The 15,778-nt window shown below is 51.8% G+C and overlaps 1 protein-coding gene across 1 annotated transcript in view; it reads right to left on the reverse strand.

Annotated features, from left to right (window-relative positions):
- The window catches only part of LOC112205915 (putative 3-phosphoinositide-dependent protein kinase 2), a 64,819-nt gene extending 49,066 nt beyond the window's left edge, over positions 1-15,753 (reverse strand). The window contains 1 exon segment of the mRNA XM_024350052.3: positions 15,497-15,753. Within this exon segment, the coding sequence (XP_024205820.2) occupies positions 15,497-15,593 (97 nt within the window). The 5' untranslated portion in view covers positions 15,594-15,753.
- Between the last annotated feature and the right edge of the window lie 25 nt (positions 15,754-15,778).

A 15,778-nucleotide genomic window follows, 5' to 3' on the forward strand; every position in this document is an offset into this window, starting at 1 on the left:
TTATTTTCCGATCTTAAATTCCCAGAACGTGAACTGTTGAATCAGCCTGTGTTTGAACACACGCTGGCAACTGACCGCTGCCCCACCTCAGCAACAACAGGCGCTTACATTCCCACCTGTACTGAGTTCCAGCTTCCATCTACAAATGCCAGATATTGCCACTTTCACTGCAATGCACTCCAGCCTGGGCGACAGAGCAAGATTCTGTCTCAAAAACAAAAAACAAAAAACCCAGCAGATTGGTCAGAAAAGACTGTACAGCCACAGGGGTTTCCATGTAGGGAAATTTCTCTAGGCAAGGAGGAAAAGCCTGAAGAAGACAAGAACTGCTGAGAACAGGGCAGCAGGGAACATCCTGGACCCACCTGGGCCGCACAGGCTGGAGAGAGAGGCTGTGGCCGGGCATCCGAGCCTGGGCCCCTCACAGAGGAGGAACAAAGTGACAGGCCAGGAGAGGAGGGGGAGATGCAGGAGTGCTGGCATCTGGGGACCAGCCAGCAAGTCCTTGGAGCCCTCCCTCACCAGAAAAGGGGAAGCAGGAAGGACAGCGGCAATGGCCAGAGTGAGGAGAATGCAGCGTCCTGCAGCTCCATGGAGTGAGCGCCTCCTTCACGGAGCAGCCCTGGCCGCCCTGCAACTGAGGCCGCGGCCCCGAGGGTCCCGCCAATGCAGCAAGGGGCGAGAGACACCACACCTAAGACTCAGGAGCAAGGTCCTGTCCCCGCTCCCAACCCCGGGGCTCCTGGAATCACCGAGGCAGAACTGAAAAGTGAGTGCGGGCCCCTTTCCCACATGTTCCACTGCAAAGGTCAACACACGCCAGGCGCATTTCAGTGAGGCTTCAGTCTTCCCTGCAAATCTCATCAGCCTTTTCTGATGGCATTCAATGCACAGCGGTCACTTTCAGCTACAACCCCTTCCTACTGCAGTCAAATTAATTCCAAAAGGGAAAAAACAGGTTAAAGAATGGGACTTTAACGATGAATTTATTGTAAAAAATAAGCCCGTAGCCAGAAGAATCCTGACTGGCATCCTGCTGAGACACACAGCCTCTCCTCAGCCCTCTCCAGCACGGGGAGGGGGCACTGTCACCAGCTCCGCAAACACGCAGGAGACGGGGACCTCCAAAACTAACGTCCTTGGTCTCCAGACCTACCTTCAAACCTCATCTTTAAATATTTCGAATCCCTGCGTGCTACAAGCTGATTTGAAACACAGATTGGGCCGGTCCCCAGCACGGTGGCTGGTAGAGAGGGCATCTGATCTTGTCTGTGGAATGACGGAAGTCACTGGACTGTCCAGGAACTACATGCCCACCTTCATCAGATGGAAACCACACACTTGTTTATTCTGCAGGGGGCCGTGTGCTCAACAGTGAGCTGCTAATGTCAGGCTTGTCCATCTTTTTCATACACAGGCTCTACAGTACTGTCAGTTCCCAATTCTGTGAGCCCCTGTATAATCCAACTCTTTAAACAGAAATCAGGCTGGGTGCGGTGGCTCATGCCTGTAATCCCAGCACTTTGGGAGGCCGAGGCGGGAGGATCCCTTGAGACCAGAAGTTTGAGTAGCCTGGGCAACATAGTGAGACCTCATCTCAATAAATAAATTAAATAAATAAATAATGTAGGTGGTGCGCACCTGTAATCCCAGCTACTTGGGAGCCTGAAGCACGAGAATCACTTGAACCCATGAGGCAGAGGTTGCAGTGAGCCAAAATCATGCCACTGTACTCCAGCCTGCGTGACAGAACGAGACTGTCTCAAAAATAAATAAATAAATAAACAAACAGAAACCAGAATCAGGTGCTCTTATAAGGGATGTGTAGCCCAGAAACTCAATCTTAACACATTCTAAATGACCTGGAATTTCTTGGAGCAAAAATTCCAGTTTAAATATCAGGAAAATTGTCTAGACTAAGAGAATGGAAACGGACTTTGTGCAACCAACATCAGGTACAGAAAAGAGACCCCAACAATCATCATGAACCCAAACAGGCCTTTCTCCTCACTAAGAGAAGAGAACACACACAACCCATGCCTCGTTACTCTTTGAGAAGATGTGCCCTGCCTGTGATCTAACAGCTAGAGACGGAACATACAACCTGTTCTCAATATTCAAATAATTTTTTAAAGGACATGGTATCACACTGAGCAAGTGAATAATGCAATTCTGTTGTAGAAGAATGCACGGCTGAAAAGACCTGAGCAACTCATGTCCAAAACTTGCAGTTTCCACAGCAGCACTCCCTCCCAGCACACTGCCCTTTGAACCTGCTTTCTAAACAACTGTGCTGGGCAGCCCGGTGGCCACATGTCATCGCACGGCAGGTGTGGAGCAGCATAGAGCACCCTGGCCCTCGCACCTGCTCGGGGGACTGTTTCTGCACCCAGGGCTTCTCTGCAGCCACAACCTGCCCCACACAGAACTGCAGCACTACGTGGCATCCTGTCCATTTCCACAGAAGGGGAAAGTGCCACGCCAGTGCCCACTCTCTTCCAAATACATCCTCTCAGAAGGGACTGGCCACGCTTGCCCCCTCATTTCTGCAGCGTTTCCCAGTTCATCACTTGCTTGCCAGACTCTGTCTCCCACCGGTGTCAATCAGCTGCCCTGGAGCATCTAAACCCTGGGTCAGGCGGCTCAGGGGATGAGCGCATAGATTGAAAAAGGAACACTCCCTGTTTCTCCCCAAAACTGTGCTGAAGGCAGTCTAGAGGGCCAAGACCTGTCGAGAAGAGCTGCCCAAGGCCTCTTTTCAGGCCCCACATCTCTGCAGGCTGCTGCTGGATCCTTCTCATAAGAACACATCTCAGGAGAGCAGAACAAACCACTTCCCTCTTGTAGGGACCAGCCCCACAGGGTCGGTGGGTCTCTCCCTGTGTGTGGCGATTAGAGAGTGTAGAAATAAAGACACAAGACAAACAGATAAGAGAAAAGGCAGCTGGGCCCGGGGGACCACTACCACCAATGCGCGGAGACCGGTAGTGGCCCGAATGTCTGACTGCGCTGTTATTTATTGGATACAAGGCAGAAGGGGCAGGGTAAAGAATGTGAGTCACCTCCAATGATAGGTAAGGTCACGTGGGTCACGTGTCCACTGGACAGGGGGCCCTTCCCTGCCTGGCAGCCGAGGCAGAGAGGGAGAGGAGACAGAGAGAAAGACAGCTTATACCATTATTTCTGCATATCAGGGACTATTAGTATTTTCACTAATTTACTACTGCTATCTAGAAGGCAGAGCCAGGTGTACAGGATGGAACATGAAGGCAGACAAGGAGTGTGATCACTGAAGCACAGCATCACAGGGAGACAGTTAGGCCTCCGGATAACTACGGGCAAGCCTGACTGATGTCAGGCCCTCCACAAGAGGTGGAGGAGCAGTCTTTTCTAAACTCCCCCGGGGAGAGGGAGACCACCCCCCCCCGCCCCTTTCCAGGTCTGCTAAGTAGCGAGTGTTGTTCCTTGACACCTTTTGCTACCACTGGGCCACGATCCGCCTAGTAACGGGCGTCTTCCCAGACGCTGGCATCACCGCTAGACCAAGGAGCCCTCTTGTGGCCCTGTCCAGGCATAACAGAAGCCTCGCACTCTTGTCTTCTGGTCACACCTCACTATGTCCCCTCAGCTCCTCTGTATGGCCTGGTTTTTCCTAGGCTATGATTATAGAGCAAGGATTATCATAATATTGGAATAAAAAGTAATTGCTGCAAACTCATGATTAATGATATTCATATATAATCATATCTAAGATCTATATCTGGTATAACTATTCTTGTTTTATATTTTATTATACTGGAACAGCTCGTGTTCTCTGTCTCTTGCCTCGGTGCCTGGGTGGCTTGCCGCCCACACCCTCTTACTACTGGGAGCTCACCTTGCCAGCTCTAGACTCAGCTTGGACTGGCTGTCAGGGCAACGTTGCGGACAGGAATACATCACACTATGCACCAGACCAGCCACATAAGGAGGAACTCCCCAAAAGGAGGGAGAAAATTGAAAGCCACTTCTCTCCATGCTTCCTGCTTCTCCCCTCACCTTCCCCTAAGGATGCAGCCACCTTTGCAAAAGACAGAACCACCCTAGGGAGGGCAGGAGGCCACTCTGCCTAGCCCCCAATTCTACCTTCAGCAAAATCATTATGTTTCTTTGTTCCAAAGGGAGGATTCCAAGCCTCACCCATTCAGAGTATTGGCCCTCAAACAAGGCCGAATCACAGCCTCTTCCCAAACAGCTGCTTTCTGACAGCAGGAAGCTGAAACAGGCCCCGGGGTCACACAGTGCAGCCATCTGCCAGAGAAATATGTACAGTTCTTCCATATGAAGACACCCCTCCTGCCTTCAGCACGGCATGGTCAAGACATTCAGGCCCAATCCCCGGGAAGACATCCTGGGCAGTGGCACTGAAGATTTCCTTACAGAGTGCTGGGCTGAGCTGCCCGGCAGACCCTCCCTCGGGGGCTCCGAATGTGAGGGGCAGGGTGACACTGGAGTCTCTACCACTTATGAGGCAGGTACTTAACGCCTCTGCAGCTCAGCTTCTGCACCCGTAAAATGGGAACAACACGTACCTCGCAATGAGGTGTGAAAGTACCTAGGGAAGCTCCTGTCTTGAGTAGTCAGATCAAGAAATGGTACTCACTGCCTCTGGCCCACTTACCATCAGACTGGGCCAGGCCACTGTCTGCCTTCACGCTCGCACTGCTCCCCCTGTTGGCTGTCCACGCGGGCACACAAGGGAAAGTTCACTGGGAAGGGGGCTTCTCACACAGGGCCTACAGGGCCACCCTAAAGTCCAGATGCAAACCCACTTGAACCCTGAAGATCTATCCATCCTCAGGTGAAAATCCAGTATCAGGGCTGCCTCTACCATTACAGACAGGAAACACGGCATGTTCTCACATACATACACATGGGGGAATCCAGCTGACAAAGATGCAAAACCCTCGTTCGTGACACTTCCTCATGTGGAAATTCATCTTGCATTCTATCATTGCTCACTGGATTCCAGTGTGTTTGTGCGAAAAAGCCGTCTCATGCGAAGAAAACTGCAGATATGAAATGTCCATCACGTGGAACTGCCAAGGCCATGAGAAAATTTGCTCTTTCCTCTTCCCGTGGATGACACCAAATACACACCTTGCATTGGAACAGCGTTACTGGGTGCGAGTTAACCTCACAAACTTCGCCATGACTGTCACTGGGTGCAGGTTAACCTCACAAACTTCGACACGACTCTCAGCCCCAGCCTCCACTGAGCCTCGCCAAGCCGCCTAATTCATGGTTTCGCGTGTTAGCCAGGGCACTCTGGGGTACAGCCACACGTCGAAATAGCGAAAGGCATCCCTTTCAGCCCTCCAACTTTTTCTCAACAGAACCTTCTTCTTTAACACTTCGGATTATTACGCATCTCTACAAACTCCATGAGTGAGCTGCAGAAGGTTCAAGAGCCTCCTGAGGTAGTTACAAAATTCAGTGTCACTCTGCATTTTTCTCAAAAGAGGGCCCATACCTTCCCCAGTCTCTACTAAAAACACAAAAATTAGCCGGGCATGGTGGCACACGCCTGTAATCCCAGCTACTCGCGTGGTTGAGGAAGGAGAATCGCTTGAACCCGGGAGGTGGAGGTTCCCGGGTCAAGATCGCGTCACTGCACTCCAGCCTGCGCGACGGCAGCGAGACTCCATCAAAATAAAATAAATAAATAAATAAAAGCCGCATCCTGGAAGATAAGGAATCAAGTAAACTTCTTGGGTTTTCCTTCATTTAAAATATTTGCCTTTTAAATCCAATTTTAAAGCCATGTAGACGTTCTTCCATCACCCACTGCACATCGCATACAAGGCATAAATTCTTAAACCATGGTCCCCAGACTGTAGAACTTAGCACATGAAAAACATAGAAACACGAGGGATACTTTTAGCGACAGAGAGAAAATAAACACCAGCGATACATTTAGCAAAACATTTTACCCAACAAGTGGTTTGTTTTGGTCCTTCCCCTAAAATCCCTCCTACCTGTCAAGCTCACTTTCCCCTCGGTGATCCTGCACATTCGGCCGCCCAGGGGCTTCCCACAACGCTGAGCACAGCCACGGGCAGCAAAAGCACCCAAATGCCCCTTGGCCGGGCCGTGAAAGGCGTTTTCCCAACCAATGTCATCAAGAATCTGGAAAAGGGGGCCCAGGAGCATCAGGTGCTTTGAGCAAGAACTTGCACCTTCTGCTTCTCTCGCAGGCGGAGGCGCCAAGGACGCCGTTCCAGGTGGAAGCCCAGGGCGGTTCCTCTACAGACAGAACCGAAAGGTAACCCTGGAGGCTCGGCTCCAGGCTGCGCCGAGCTGAAAACAAACTTTCCAGGCACTTCCACCCCGCTGGGCCGGGTGACACCTCCCGGCCTCCCCCGCCCTCCGCGCGTCTGTCAGCGCCCCCGGCCAGGCCGGCGCCCGCCGCAACCCAGGCCCGGGCTCCCCGCCGCGGCCAAGCAGCGCCCTCGGCCGGCGCCCGCCGTCCCCGGCCCGGCCGCAGGTAAGGCGGCACCCGGCCCTCGGGACCCCGGGCCGCCCCGCCTCGCCGCGCGCTCACCAGCTAGGTGGTGGTCCTGGCTATGGGCCTCGAGTCTGCGCGGGCGCCTCCCCAGAAGCGCTCCGCGGCTCGGCGCCTCCTCAGCGTCCTCCTTCCCGAAGCTGAACTCCAGTAACGGCCGCCCTCACCCTGTGCCCGCGACGCCCCGCCCCCGCGACGCCCCGCCCCCGCGACGCCCCGCCCCCGCGACGCCCCGCCCCCGAGACGCCCCGCCCCCGCGACGCCCCGCCCCCGCGCGACGCCAGGGAGGACCTCCGTCGCACCGCCGCCGCCGCCCGTGCCCATTGTCCCTCCGCCGCGGTCTGAGTGGGCCCCGCCTCTGCCCCAGCTGCATTTCCGGATTGGTGCCTGGCGGGCGGGAGAGGCCCGGCCCCGCCTGGGCAGGGGGACCTCGCGCGAACCAATCCCAGGGCCCCGGGGGCGGGGCTGTGCGGGGGTGGGGCGAGTTGTCATTCCCAGCTCCCAGACCGGGAAACTGAGGCTCAGAGGGGACCTGGCTCCGGCCAAGGTCACGCCCGAGGTAGTAGCGGGGCTGGGCTCGAACCCGCGGCTCGGACTCCGGAGCCGGCTCTGCGTAAATGCGGAGGCGCAACTTTGCTAGTTTCACAACTAACAAGCGTTCACGCAAGGAAATCTGGGCTATAAGTCACATTCATAAATCAGAAAACAACCAATCCTACCACTGTCCATAGTCCTGGAGGCAGCCTCAGAACTTATGTCCTTACCTATAAATGATTTTGTGGCGGGTTTTTTTTGTTTGTTTGTTCTTTTTGTAATTGTTAATCATGATTTTTTGCTTGTGTTTTTTGTTTTTTAGGTTTTTTTGTTTGTTTGTTTTGAGACGGAGTCTTGCTCTGTCGCCAAGGCTGGAGTGCAGTGGCTCGATCTCTAGTCACTGCAACCTCCACCTCCTGGGTTCAAGCAATTCTTTTTTTTTTTTTTTTTTTTTGAGATGGTCTCGCTCTGTCCGCCTGCCTCGGCCTCCCAAAGTGCTGGGATTAGAGGCGTGAGCTACTGCACCCAACTGAAATGGGTTAACTTTTTTTTTTTTTTTTGAGACGAAGTCTCGCTGTGTCACCCAGGCTGGAGTCAATGGCAATTTCACTGCAACCTCCACCTCCTGGGTTCAAGCAATTCTCCTGCCTCAGCTTCCTGAGTAGCTGGGACTACAGGTGCGTGCCACCACAACCAGCTAATTTTTGTATTTTTCGTAGAGATGGGGTTTCACCATATTGGCCAGACTGGTCTCGAACTCCTGACCTCATGATCTGCCCACCACGCCTCCCAAAGTGCTGGGATTACAGGGGTAAGCCACCCTGCCCGGCCAACTTTATTTTTTTTTATACTGACACACGGCCATGCAGATCTTGAGTAATGAACAGAGAAAAGGGAAGCAGTGAAGGAGAAACAACTTGAGGAAATTGTACACGGTGAACTTTAGAACACAGAGCGTGGGGTGGAGGAGCCTCAGGGGCAGGGGCCAAGGGTCACAAGAAGGCTGTTCTGTGAAGAAAGCAGCTGACCAGGCACCAGGGGGCAGAGAAGAGAGGGGCAGCTGAAGGGCAAGGAAGAAAGGACAGTTCTCAGTTGTCCTGGAGGCCTCAGTGGCAGCCAGAATGCTTGGCCAAGCCCAAGGGAAGCCAGACCAGGCAGCCCCTCTGCCCTCTGGAGACACAGAGAAACCTCCCCACTGGTCAGGTCCAGCTGCCCATCCTAGGACACCACACAGGGAGCAGATTTCTCACCTGGCCCAGCACGATTCTCCGGACCCAGGCTGCAGGAAGGAAACTAACCCCGCTCTTTATCTCATCCTTTCCTACCCAGAACTTCTGTCCATGACCAATGGATGACCTCAGGCCAAGAATGCAATAACTTGGCCTGACGTTGTGAAGTCACGGTCCATCCAGGGATGGGCAAGAAGATGACCAGAACCATCTCGAGAGGGGCTGGAAAGCTGCCTCACATGTGTGGTCCTGTGCTGTGTCTACACGTTCCTCACTCACCTCTACAACGCTCATGGCACAAGGGAGGAAATTGGGGTGCAGAGGCTAAGGAACGTGCCCAAAGCCTTACAGCTGGTGTATTAGTTATCTACTGCTGTGTAACCAATTGCCCCAAAATTTAAATGTGTAAAACAACAAAGACGTCTAACTCATGGTTCCTGTGGGTCTGGAATCCAGGAGAGGCTGGGCTGGGTGGTCTGGCTCAGTGAACTTGCCATCAAGATGCTGCCAGGGCTGGCCAGGTGCAATGATTCACACCTGTAATCCCAGCACTAGGAGGCGGAGGCGGGCAGATCACGAGGTCAGGATTTTGAGACCAGCCTGGCCAATATAGTGAAACCCCGTCTCTACTAAAAATACACAAAAATTACCTGGGCATGGTGGCAGGCACCTGTAATCCCAGTGACTCAGGAGACTGAGGCACAAGAATCGCTTGAACCCAGCAGGCGGAGGTTGCGGTGAGCTGAGATCACACCATTGCACTCCAGCCTGGGCAATAAGAGCAAGACTCCGTCCCCCCCCCCCAGAAAAAAAATGCAGCTAGAACTGAGTCATCTAAAGGCTAGAGCACGGCCGAAGGATGCACATAAAGCTTCATTCCCACGTTCCCACAGCTATGGGCTGGAGGCCTCAGTCCCTCACCAGTGAGGCCTCTTCCCAGGCGTGTGTATTTTGAAGCCCCGACAGCTGGCTTTCCCCAGAGCGAGTGGCCCAAGAGAAAGAGAACACACACAAGATAGAAGCCGCCGCGTCTTTAATGACCTAACCTCGGAAGTGACACATCATCACTTCCAACACATCTGCTAGTCACACACAACAACCCTGGTAGAAAGTGAACGGGCGTGTTTTGGGAGGCTGAGGCAGGAGCACTGCTTGAGGCTAGGTGTTTGAGAGCAGCCTGGGCAACAAAGCGAGACCCTGTCTCTAACAAAAAAAAATTTTTTTAATGTTATAAAAAGTGAAATGGGACTACACAAGGGTATGAAATCCAGAAGGGGCCATTCCTGGGGGCCCCCCTTCAAGCTAGTTGAGGACAGAGCCAGGATTCCACTCTCAGGGAGAGACAGACAGAAGCTAGAAGGGCAGGCCCAGCCTGGACCCTGCAGGTGTGCACACCAGAAGGCCCTGAGTTACAAAGCCAGGGAAGGAAGGGCTCTCCCAGCAAGGATCCCAACCTGGTTGGCATTTCTAGACTGACCCTGCAGCTACTCAGCAGCATCTGGGAAGGGTAATAAAGGGGAAAATGGGGGCAGGGAGATCAGGTGAGAGAAAAGGGGGCTCTCAAAAGACAACAGCACTGGCCAGGCCAGGTGGCTCACACCTGTAATCCCAGGACTTTGGGAGAGTGAGGTGGGTGGATCGCTTGAGGTCAGGAGTTGGAGACCAGCCTGGCCAACATGGTGAAACCCCGTCTCTACTAAAAATACAAAAATTAGCTGGGCGTGGTGGTGCATGCCTGTAATCCCAGCTACTAGGGAGGCTGAAGTGTGAGAATCACTTGAACCCAGGGAGGCGGAGGTTGTAGTGTGCTGAGATTGAGCCACTGCACTCCAGCCTGCGTGACAGAGGTAGAGTCTGTCTCAAAACAAAACAAAACAAAACAAAAACAACAGCATGGTCTCCCGCCTGCTTCTGGCCCACAAGGCCCTGGTCACATGTCTGAGGCTCCCAATATACATTTGCTGGGCTGCAGATAGAGATACATGGATGGATAGAAGATGACAAAGTCATTCAGTGGTTTCCAAGCCACCAGGTAAATATCCTCCCATATAAGCCACGCCAAGGGAGAATCAAACTTGACTGGGAGTCAGGAAACAGAAAGTTGCATGAGATCTTAGGCAAGTAATTTCCCCTCCTTAAACCTCAATTATCCCCGCTGTAAAATGGGCTGGCTCAACAACTGCTGAAAGTCCCAAAGGTGGAAAATATCCAATGTTAGTAGGAATGCAGAGAAAGGGGCATCTTCATGTACTGGTGATAGGAACATCATATTTCCTTTAAACCTGAGCACTGGGAATTCCTGTCCTAGGCCCTTCTCTCTAAAAGTCAGAATAATGGCCTCTCCACAGATGTTCTCATCCTAATCTCCCAACCTGTGCATATGTTATTATATGGAGAGATGAATTAATCAGCTGACCTTACAACTGCATAATCATGGCCAGGCATGGTGGCTCACACCTGTAATCCCAGCACTTTGGGAGGCTGAGGCAGGAGGATCGCTTGAATCCAGGAGTTCAAGGCCAGCCTGGACAACATTAGCAAGACCCTGTCTCTAAAAAAAAGAAAAAAAATTGGCCGGGCATGGTGCTATGTGCCTGTGGTGCCAGCTACTAGGGAAGCTGAGGTGCGAAAATGGCTTCGGCCCAGGTGATTGAGGCTGCAGTGAGCTGTGACGGTGCCACTGCTCTCCAGCTCCCGTGTGGGAGAGGCAGACATTGCTGCCCACAGACCTGCCTCTGACTCAACTGTGTCCACCCTCCCTGGTCCCTACCCCCAAGTCACAGGTGACTCAGCAGTGACCCTGTGTGCCAGGCCAGATGCAAACTGAGAGGGAAGGTGTCCTTTTTACACTGCTAATGACAAGAGTGGCTCTTTTTAGCTAGGCGAGTGCAGACAGGGCCTGGAAGGGGGCAGAGATGTTCCCCAGGCCCTGCCTGTGGTTCCTGCCTGGGCCTTGGCTGTTGCTGTGTGAGAGCTGCATGTGAGCCTGTGACCGTGAGCTGGGGTGAGCTGGGCCACACCTGCCCTGGGGCCCCAGGGAGCAGGACACTCCGGGGCCCAGCACGTTGCCCTGGGCCTGTGGCCGGAGTCGGAGTCCTCTCTCCTCCTCCTGGCTTTTGGAAAGGCTTGGCTGTGTTGGGGAGTCTCTCTTAGCCCTTTCAGGAATTTCTGTTCAGGCTTCCTCCTCATCAGCTATTTTACCCATCTCAGAACGTCCTGTGTCTCCATGTAGGAGAGTGGCTCTCTCAGATCTCTCAGGGCATCTGGTTATAGGGAAACAAGTGGAGCAGGGACGTGGCTTTAATTGGAGCACTCGGCTGGGCTGCTTGGGGAGACTCTTCCGTGCGTCCTTCCTCTGGATAGAACCACCACCTCCTGGGCGTCACTGACAAGCTCCATCTTAACCTCCAAAGCCACAGAACTAGGGGCTCAGAGCCAGAGCTGGCAGCCGCCAGCCGAAATGATGCCATTGCCTGAGCTGACAGCCAAGCCCTTCTGTGGGTCACCTTTCTCCTCACCCAGCCCCTTGCTCTTCCCTTTTGAAAGGCCCATGTGTTTTCTTTCCTTACCCTGTGCTTGCTCATGTCTACTCCGGTTTTCTCTAGCACATCCTTAGAGCCATCACCTGGCACGCAGGCGCCTTACCTTCTACGGTAGAACATGGGGTACCGTGTGTGCACATAGACACGCTTAACATGGAATTACAGTTGTGGGTTTATCGAAGATGAGGAAGATTTCACCTGCTGTTTAAGAGACCTGGGGCCATGTGCCTCCCCACACATGGGCAAGGACAGGTGGAATGTCGGGACCACACTGTGCGGCTTCTCAGCACAAAGTGGAGGGAGGCTGTGCTTGCTGCCGGCCTAGGTGTCCCAGGTGCCCTGCCTTTCTCTGGGACACAGTTGGGGGCTGGCTTCTGAGGGATTCCTTTCTCCCCTCTTTGTGTGGCCCCAGCCAGGGCGGTGGGCCGTCCTGGTGTAGAGCACAAGCCTCTCCACCCTAGAGAAATGCCTCTGTACCACGGCTACCATGTGGAACCTTAACTTGCGGAAGGCTTGTTAACAATTGTTTTGAGAGAGATGGCTGGTCATGCCACAGCTGCTGGGGACTCCGCCTACTCCAGCCCTCTTGGGACACACTGTGGGATTTGTGGCCCTTCCCCAGAGGAATTGTGGAGACTGTCCCATGGAACAAACCCCCAGGCACCAGCACAGGGCTCTGGGTGACTCAGTAAAACTAACATTTGTCTCTGACAAGATCAGCTGTAGGCTCACCGGCCAGAGAAGACCACTGTGAGCATTTTGCCGTATATCCTGCCCTGCCATTTGTTCACTTTTTAAACTAAAATAGGAACATCCGACACACACCGTTTGTATCGTCTTCTCCCTTGATATTTTAAGCATTTTCCCATGTCATGAGTTTCTCAGAAACATGTTTTTAACAATTGTAGTATTTAGTCATTGTCCATTTACTATAATTTATCTGACCATTTCCCTACTGTAAAATACTTAAGACGGTTTCTGATTTTTCCACTATTTAAATAATGCTGTGATGAATATCCTTAAAATCTTCTGATTTCTTACTTTTTTTCCCCTTAGATGCCTGGAAGTGGTATTTTGAGGTGAAAGAGTTTGTTCATTTTGAAGATATTTCTGTCTCTCTCTCGACCTGATGTGTAGACGCTCAGTTCCAGTAGCAGAACCACCTTAGTTGTGTCTTACAGATTCTGAACAAATCGGTTTCTGATAAGCCGTGTGTTCCAAAGAATGTCTGAATAAGACCGCTCTTTATTTAAATGCTAAGAGGATGTCACTACTGCAATCCATTTGTGGCCGATTTTTTCCAAGAGCCAATTTCCTTGTTTGGTTGCAAGAACCTGGCTCTGCCTGCATGTCAGCTCTCTGCCCTCCCTGCTGCCATGGCTTTCAAGCGCTTGGCGATATTTTCAGAATCTTATACTTCATGTCCACAATGGTACTGAATTTGCATCTGCACAGTCAGCAGAGATAACAAGTGTTGAACTGACCTTGCCACATGCTTAGTGAGTGATCTGTAATTAAGTTTATAGACTCAGAAAGTACATTAGGCCATTTGGAATCAGTAGCAGAGCAAAGCCTCTACTTGAAAATAACCACGTAGCTGATTGGGTTTTACAAGAGTGCATTTGTCTCCCCCTTCCGCCTCCCTTCAGGTCTTAGTGGTTCAGAAGAGCCCAAGCCAGGCTGGCTTTTTCATTGTAGGGTGTGGTTGTCCCAGCTGGTGTAGATTTCAGGCCGCCTCCCCCCATCTCCCTGCCCACAGTGTTGTAGATTTCCTGGCTGGCGGCAAGTCCAGACCACCCAAATTTGGTTGGATTCTTCATTTCTCCACTGTAGTTGGGGTCCATTGATTGTGCAGGGGAACGTGCAGGAGGTTTTTCTAGGCACCACGTTCAGTGCTGCTTCACTCTACCAGAGATTATGGCCAAATTGCACGGAATTTGGTTTCTTGCCTTCCTCTGAAGCCTGAGGCCTCCCCTCGCCTGGCTGGTTGACAGACCCGGGGTGCTCACTGCTGAGACTTCAGAGATTGCAGCTGCTGTGAGAATACGGTGAAGGTACTATGTTCTGGAAGATGTTGTCATACACTTTTCCCCAGTTATTTTCAAACTTGACATGAGCCTATGTTGACTCACTGGGTGGGGTCCCTTCTTACGCAGCACACGTGGCAAGTGCCTGAATCGGGGCTGGAGGCACTTCAGAGCCTCTGAGGGGCCACCACTTCTGGCCCAAAATTGCAGGGTTGTAGATGAGGCTGCCTGTGGAGAACTGGTGTGAGGAGGAAGCTGTTTCCAACAAAGAGCACTTTCATCTGTTGAGATGGCTGTGGTGAGCAACTGAACGAGCCTACGTGTGTACCTGAATTTTCCCCATAACTCATTTCTTCCATATGAAGAAACACCAAACTATGTACAGAGAACTTTTTACAAAAGGCACACCTTTTTTAAGCTGTGTAACCCACATAGCCTAACCATCTGGCAGAATGACTACGAATAGGGGTCATTGTGCTGGTGAAAGCCTCTATTACGTCTGTAAGTTGGATGTTGGCAAAATTAAATTGTTACAGTATTTAGAGCTGCTGTAGCTGTTCCTTCACAACATAAAATAGGATAAATGACTAGTACATTTTTCAGGTAGGTGGCAGTCAGAACATGCGTAATATTCTCTACCTGGTCTGTAGCTGTAACTGTGATGTACAGACAAAGCAAAAATTAAAAGAACTTATGAAAACAAATAATACAATGGTATTAGGATATACACTTTTGTTTTTAATCTTATAGAAGGTTATTTGCTGGCTATTGTTGGCCTCTAGTTCAGCCTGTTATTTAAATTCTTATTTTTTCTTGAGACGGAGTCTCACTCTGTCGCCCAGGCTAGAGTGCAGTGGGCTGATCTCGGCTAACTGCAACCTCCGCCTCCTGGGTTTAAGCAATTCTCTGCCTCAGCCTCCGAGTAGCTGGGATTACGAGCGCCCACAACCACATCTGGCTAATTTTTTGTATTTTTGGTAGAGACGGAGATTCACCATCTTGGCCAGGCTGATGTTGAACTCCTGACCTCGTGATCCACCCACCTTGGCCTCCCAAAGTGTTGGGATTACAGACATGAGCCACCACGCCCGGCCTAAATTCTAATATATGAATTATTTGTATTGAATTCATGTTCGGGGCCATGTTGTTATATGTATTGATATACAGCCTTGAATGTGAATAATTACGATATATTTTACAACATTTTTCTGGCTTTATTACATAAATTTTCTTTTTTTTTTTTGAGACAGAGTCTCGCCCTATCACCAGGCTGGAGTGCAGTGGCGAGATCTCAGCTCACTGCAACCTCTGCCTCCCGGGTTCACGCCATTCTCCTGCCGCAGCCTCCCGGCTGTGGATTACCGGCGCCCACCACCGCGCCAGGCTAATTTTTGTATTTTCAGTGGAGACACGACCTCACCATGTTGGCCAGCGTGGTCTCGATCTCCTGACTGCCTGATCCTCCCGCCTCGGCCTCCCAAAGTGCTGGGATTACAGGCGTAAGCCACCAGGCCCCGCCCTTATTATATAAATTTTCTACTGGGTCAATGATTTAATCATATAATTTAATGAATCTGTTCTTTTTTTCCCCCCAAATATTTGTGCTTTAGGTGTAGTTACCAGATGATGAATTTTCCTCAATGCTCCGTAGTCTTGTAATAAAAAGCATGTACAGTGTAGACGTTTGCTGGCATGGCTCTTCCTTTGACCAGTTCATGAACTGGAGTCAGGGTGGGGGTGAGGGCTAGGGTCGAGGTCTGGGTCAGGCGCTCGTGCACTGCTCGTGGGAGGTCGAGGCTGATGTCCGCTGCTCCCCATCAGCGTTAGTGCCCAGATCACCCCGTGTTCCGCTCCCGCCGGAAACGGGCCCAGTCTCCTGCTTTTCGGGACCGGAACTTCCGC

The sequence above is a fragment of the Pan troglodytes genome, chromosome 18 (assembly GCF_028858775.2).
Source record: "Pan troglodytes isolate AG18354 chromosome 18, NHGRI_mPanTro3-v2.0_pri, whole genome shotgun sequence".
Lineage (NCBI taxonomy): Eukaryota > Metazoa > Chordata > Mammalia > Primates > Hominidae > Pan > Pan troglodytes.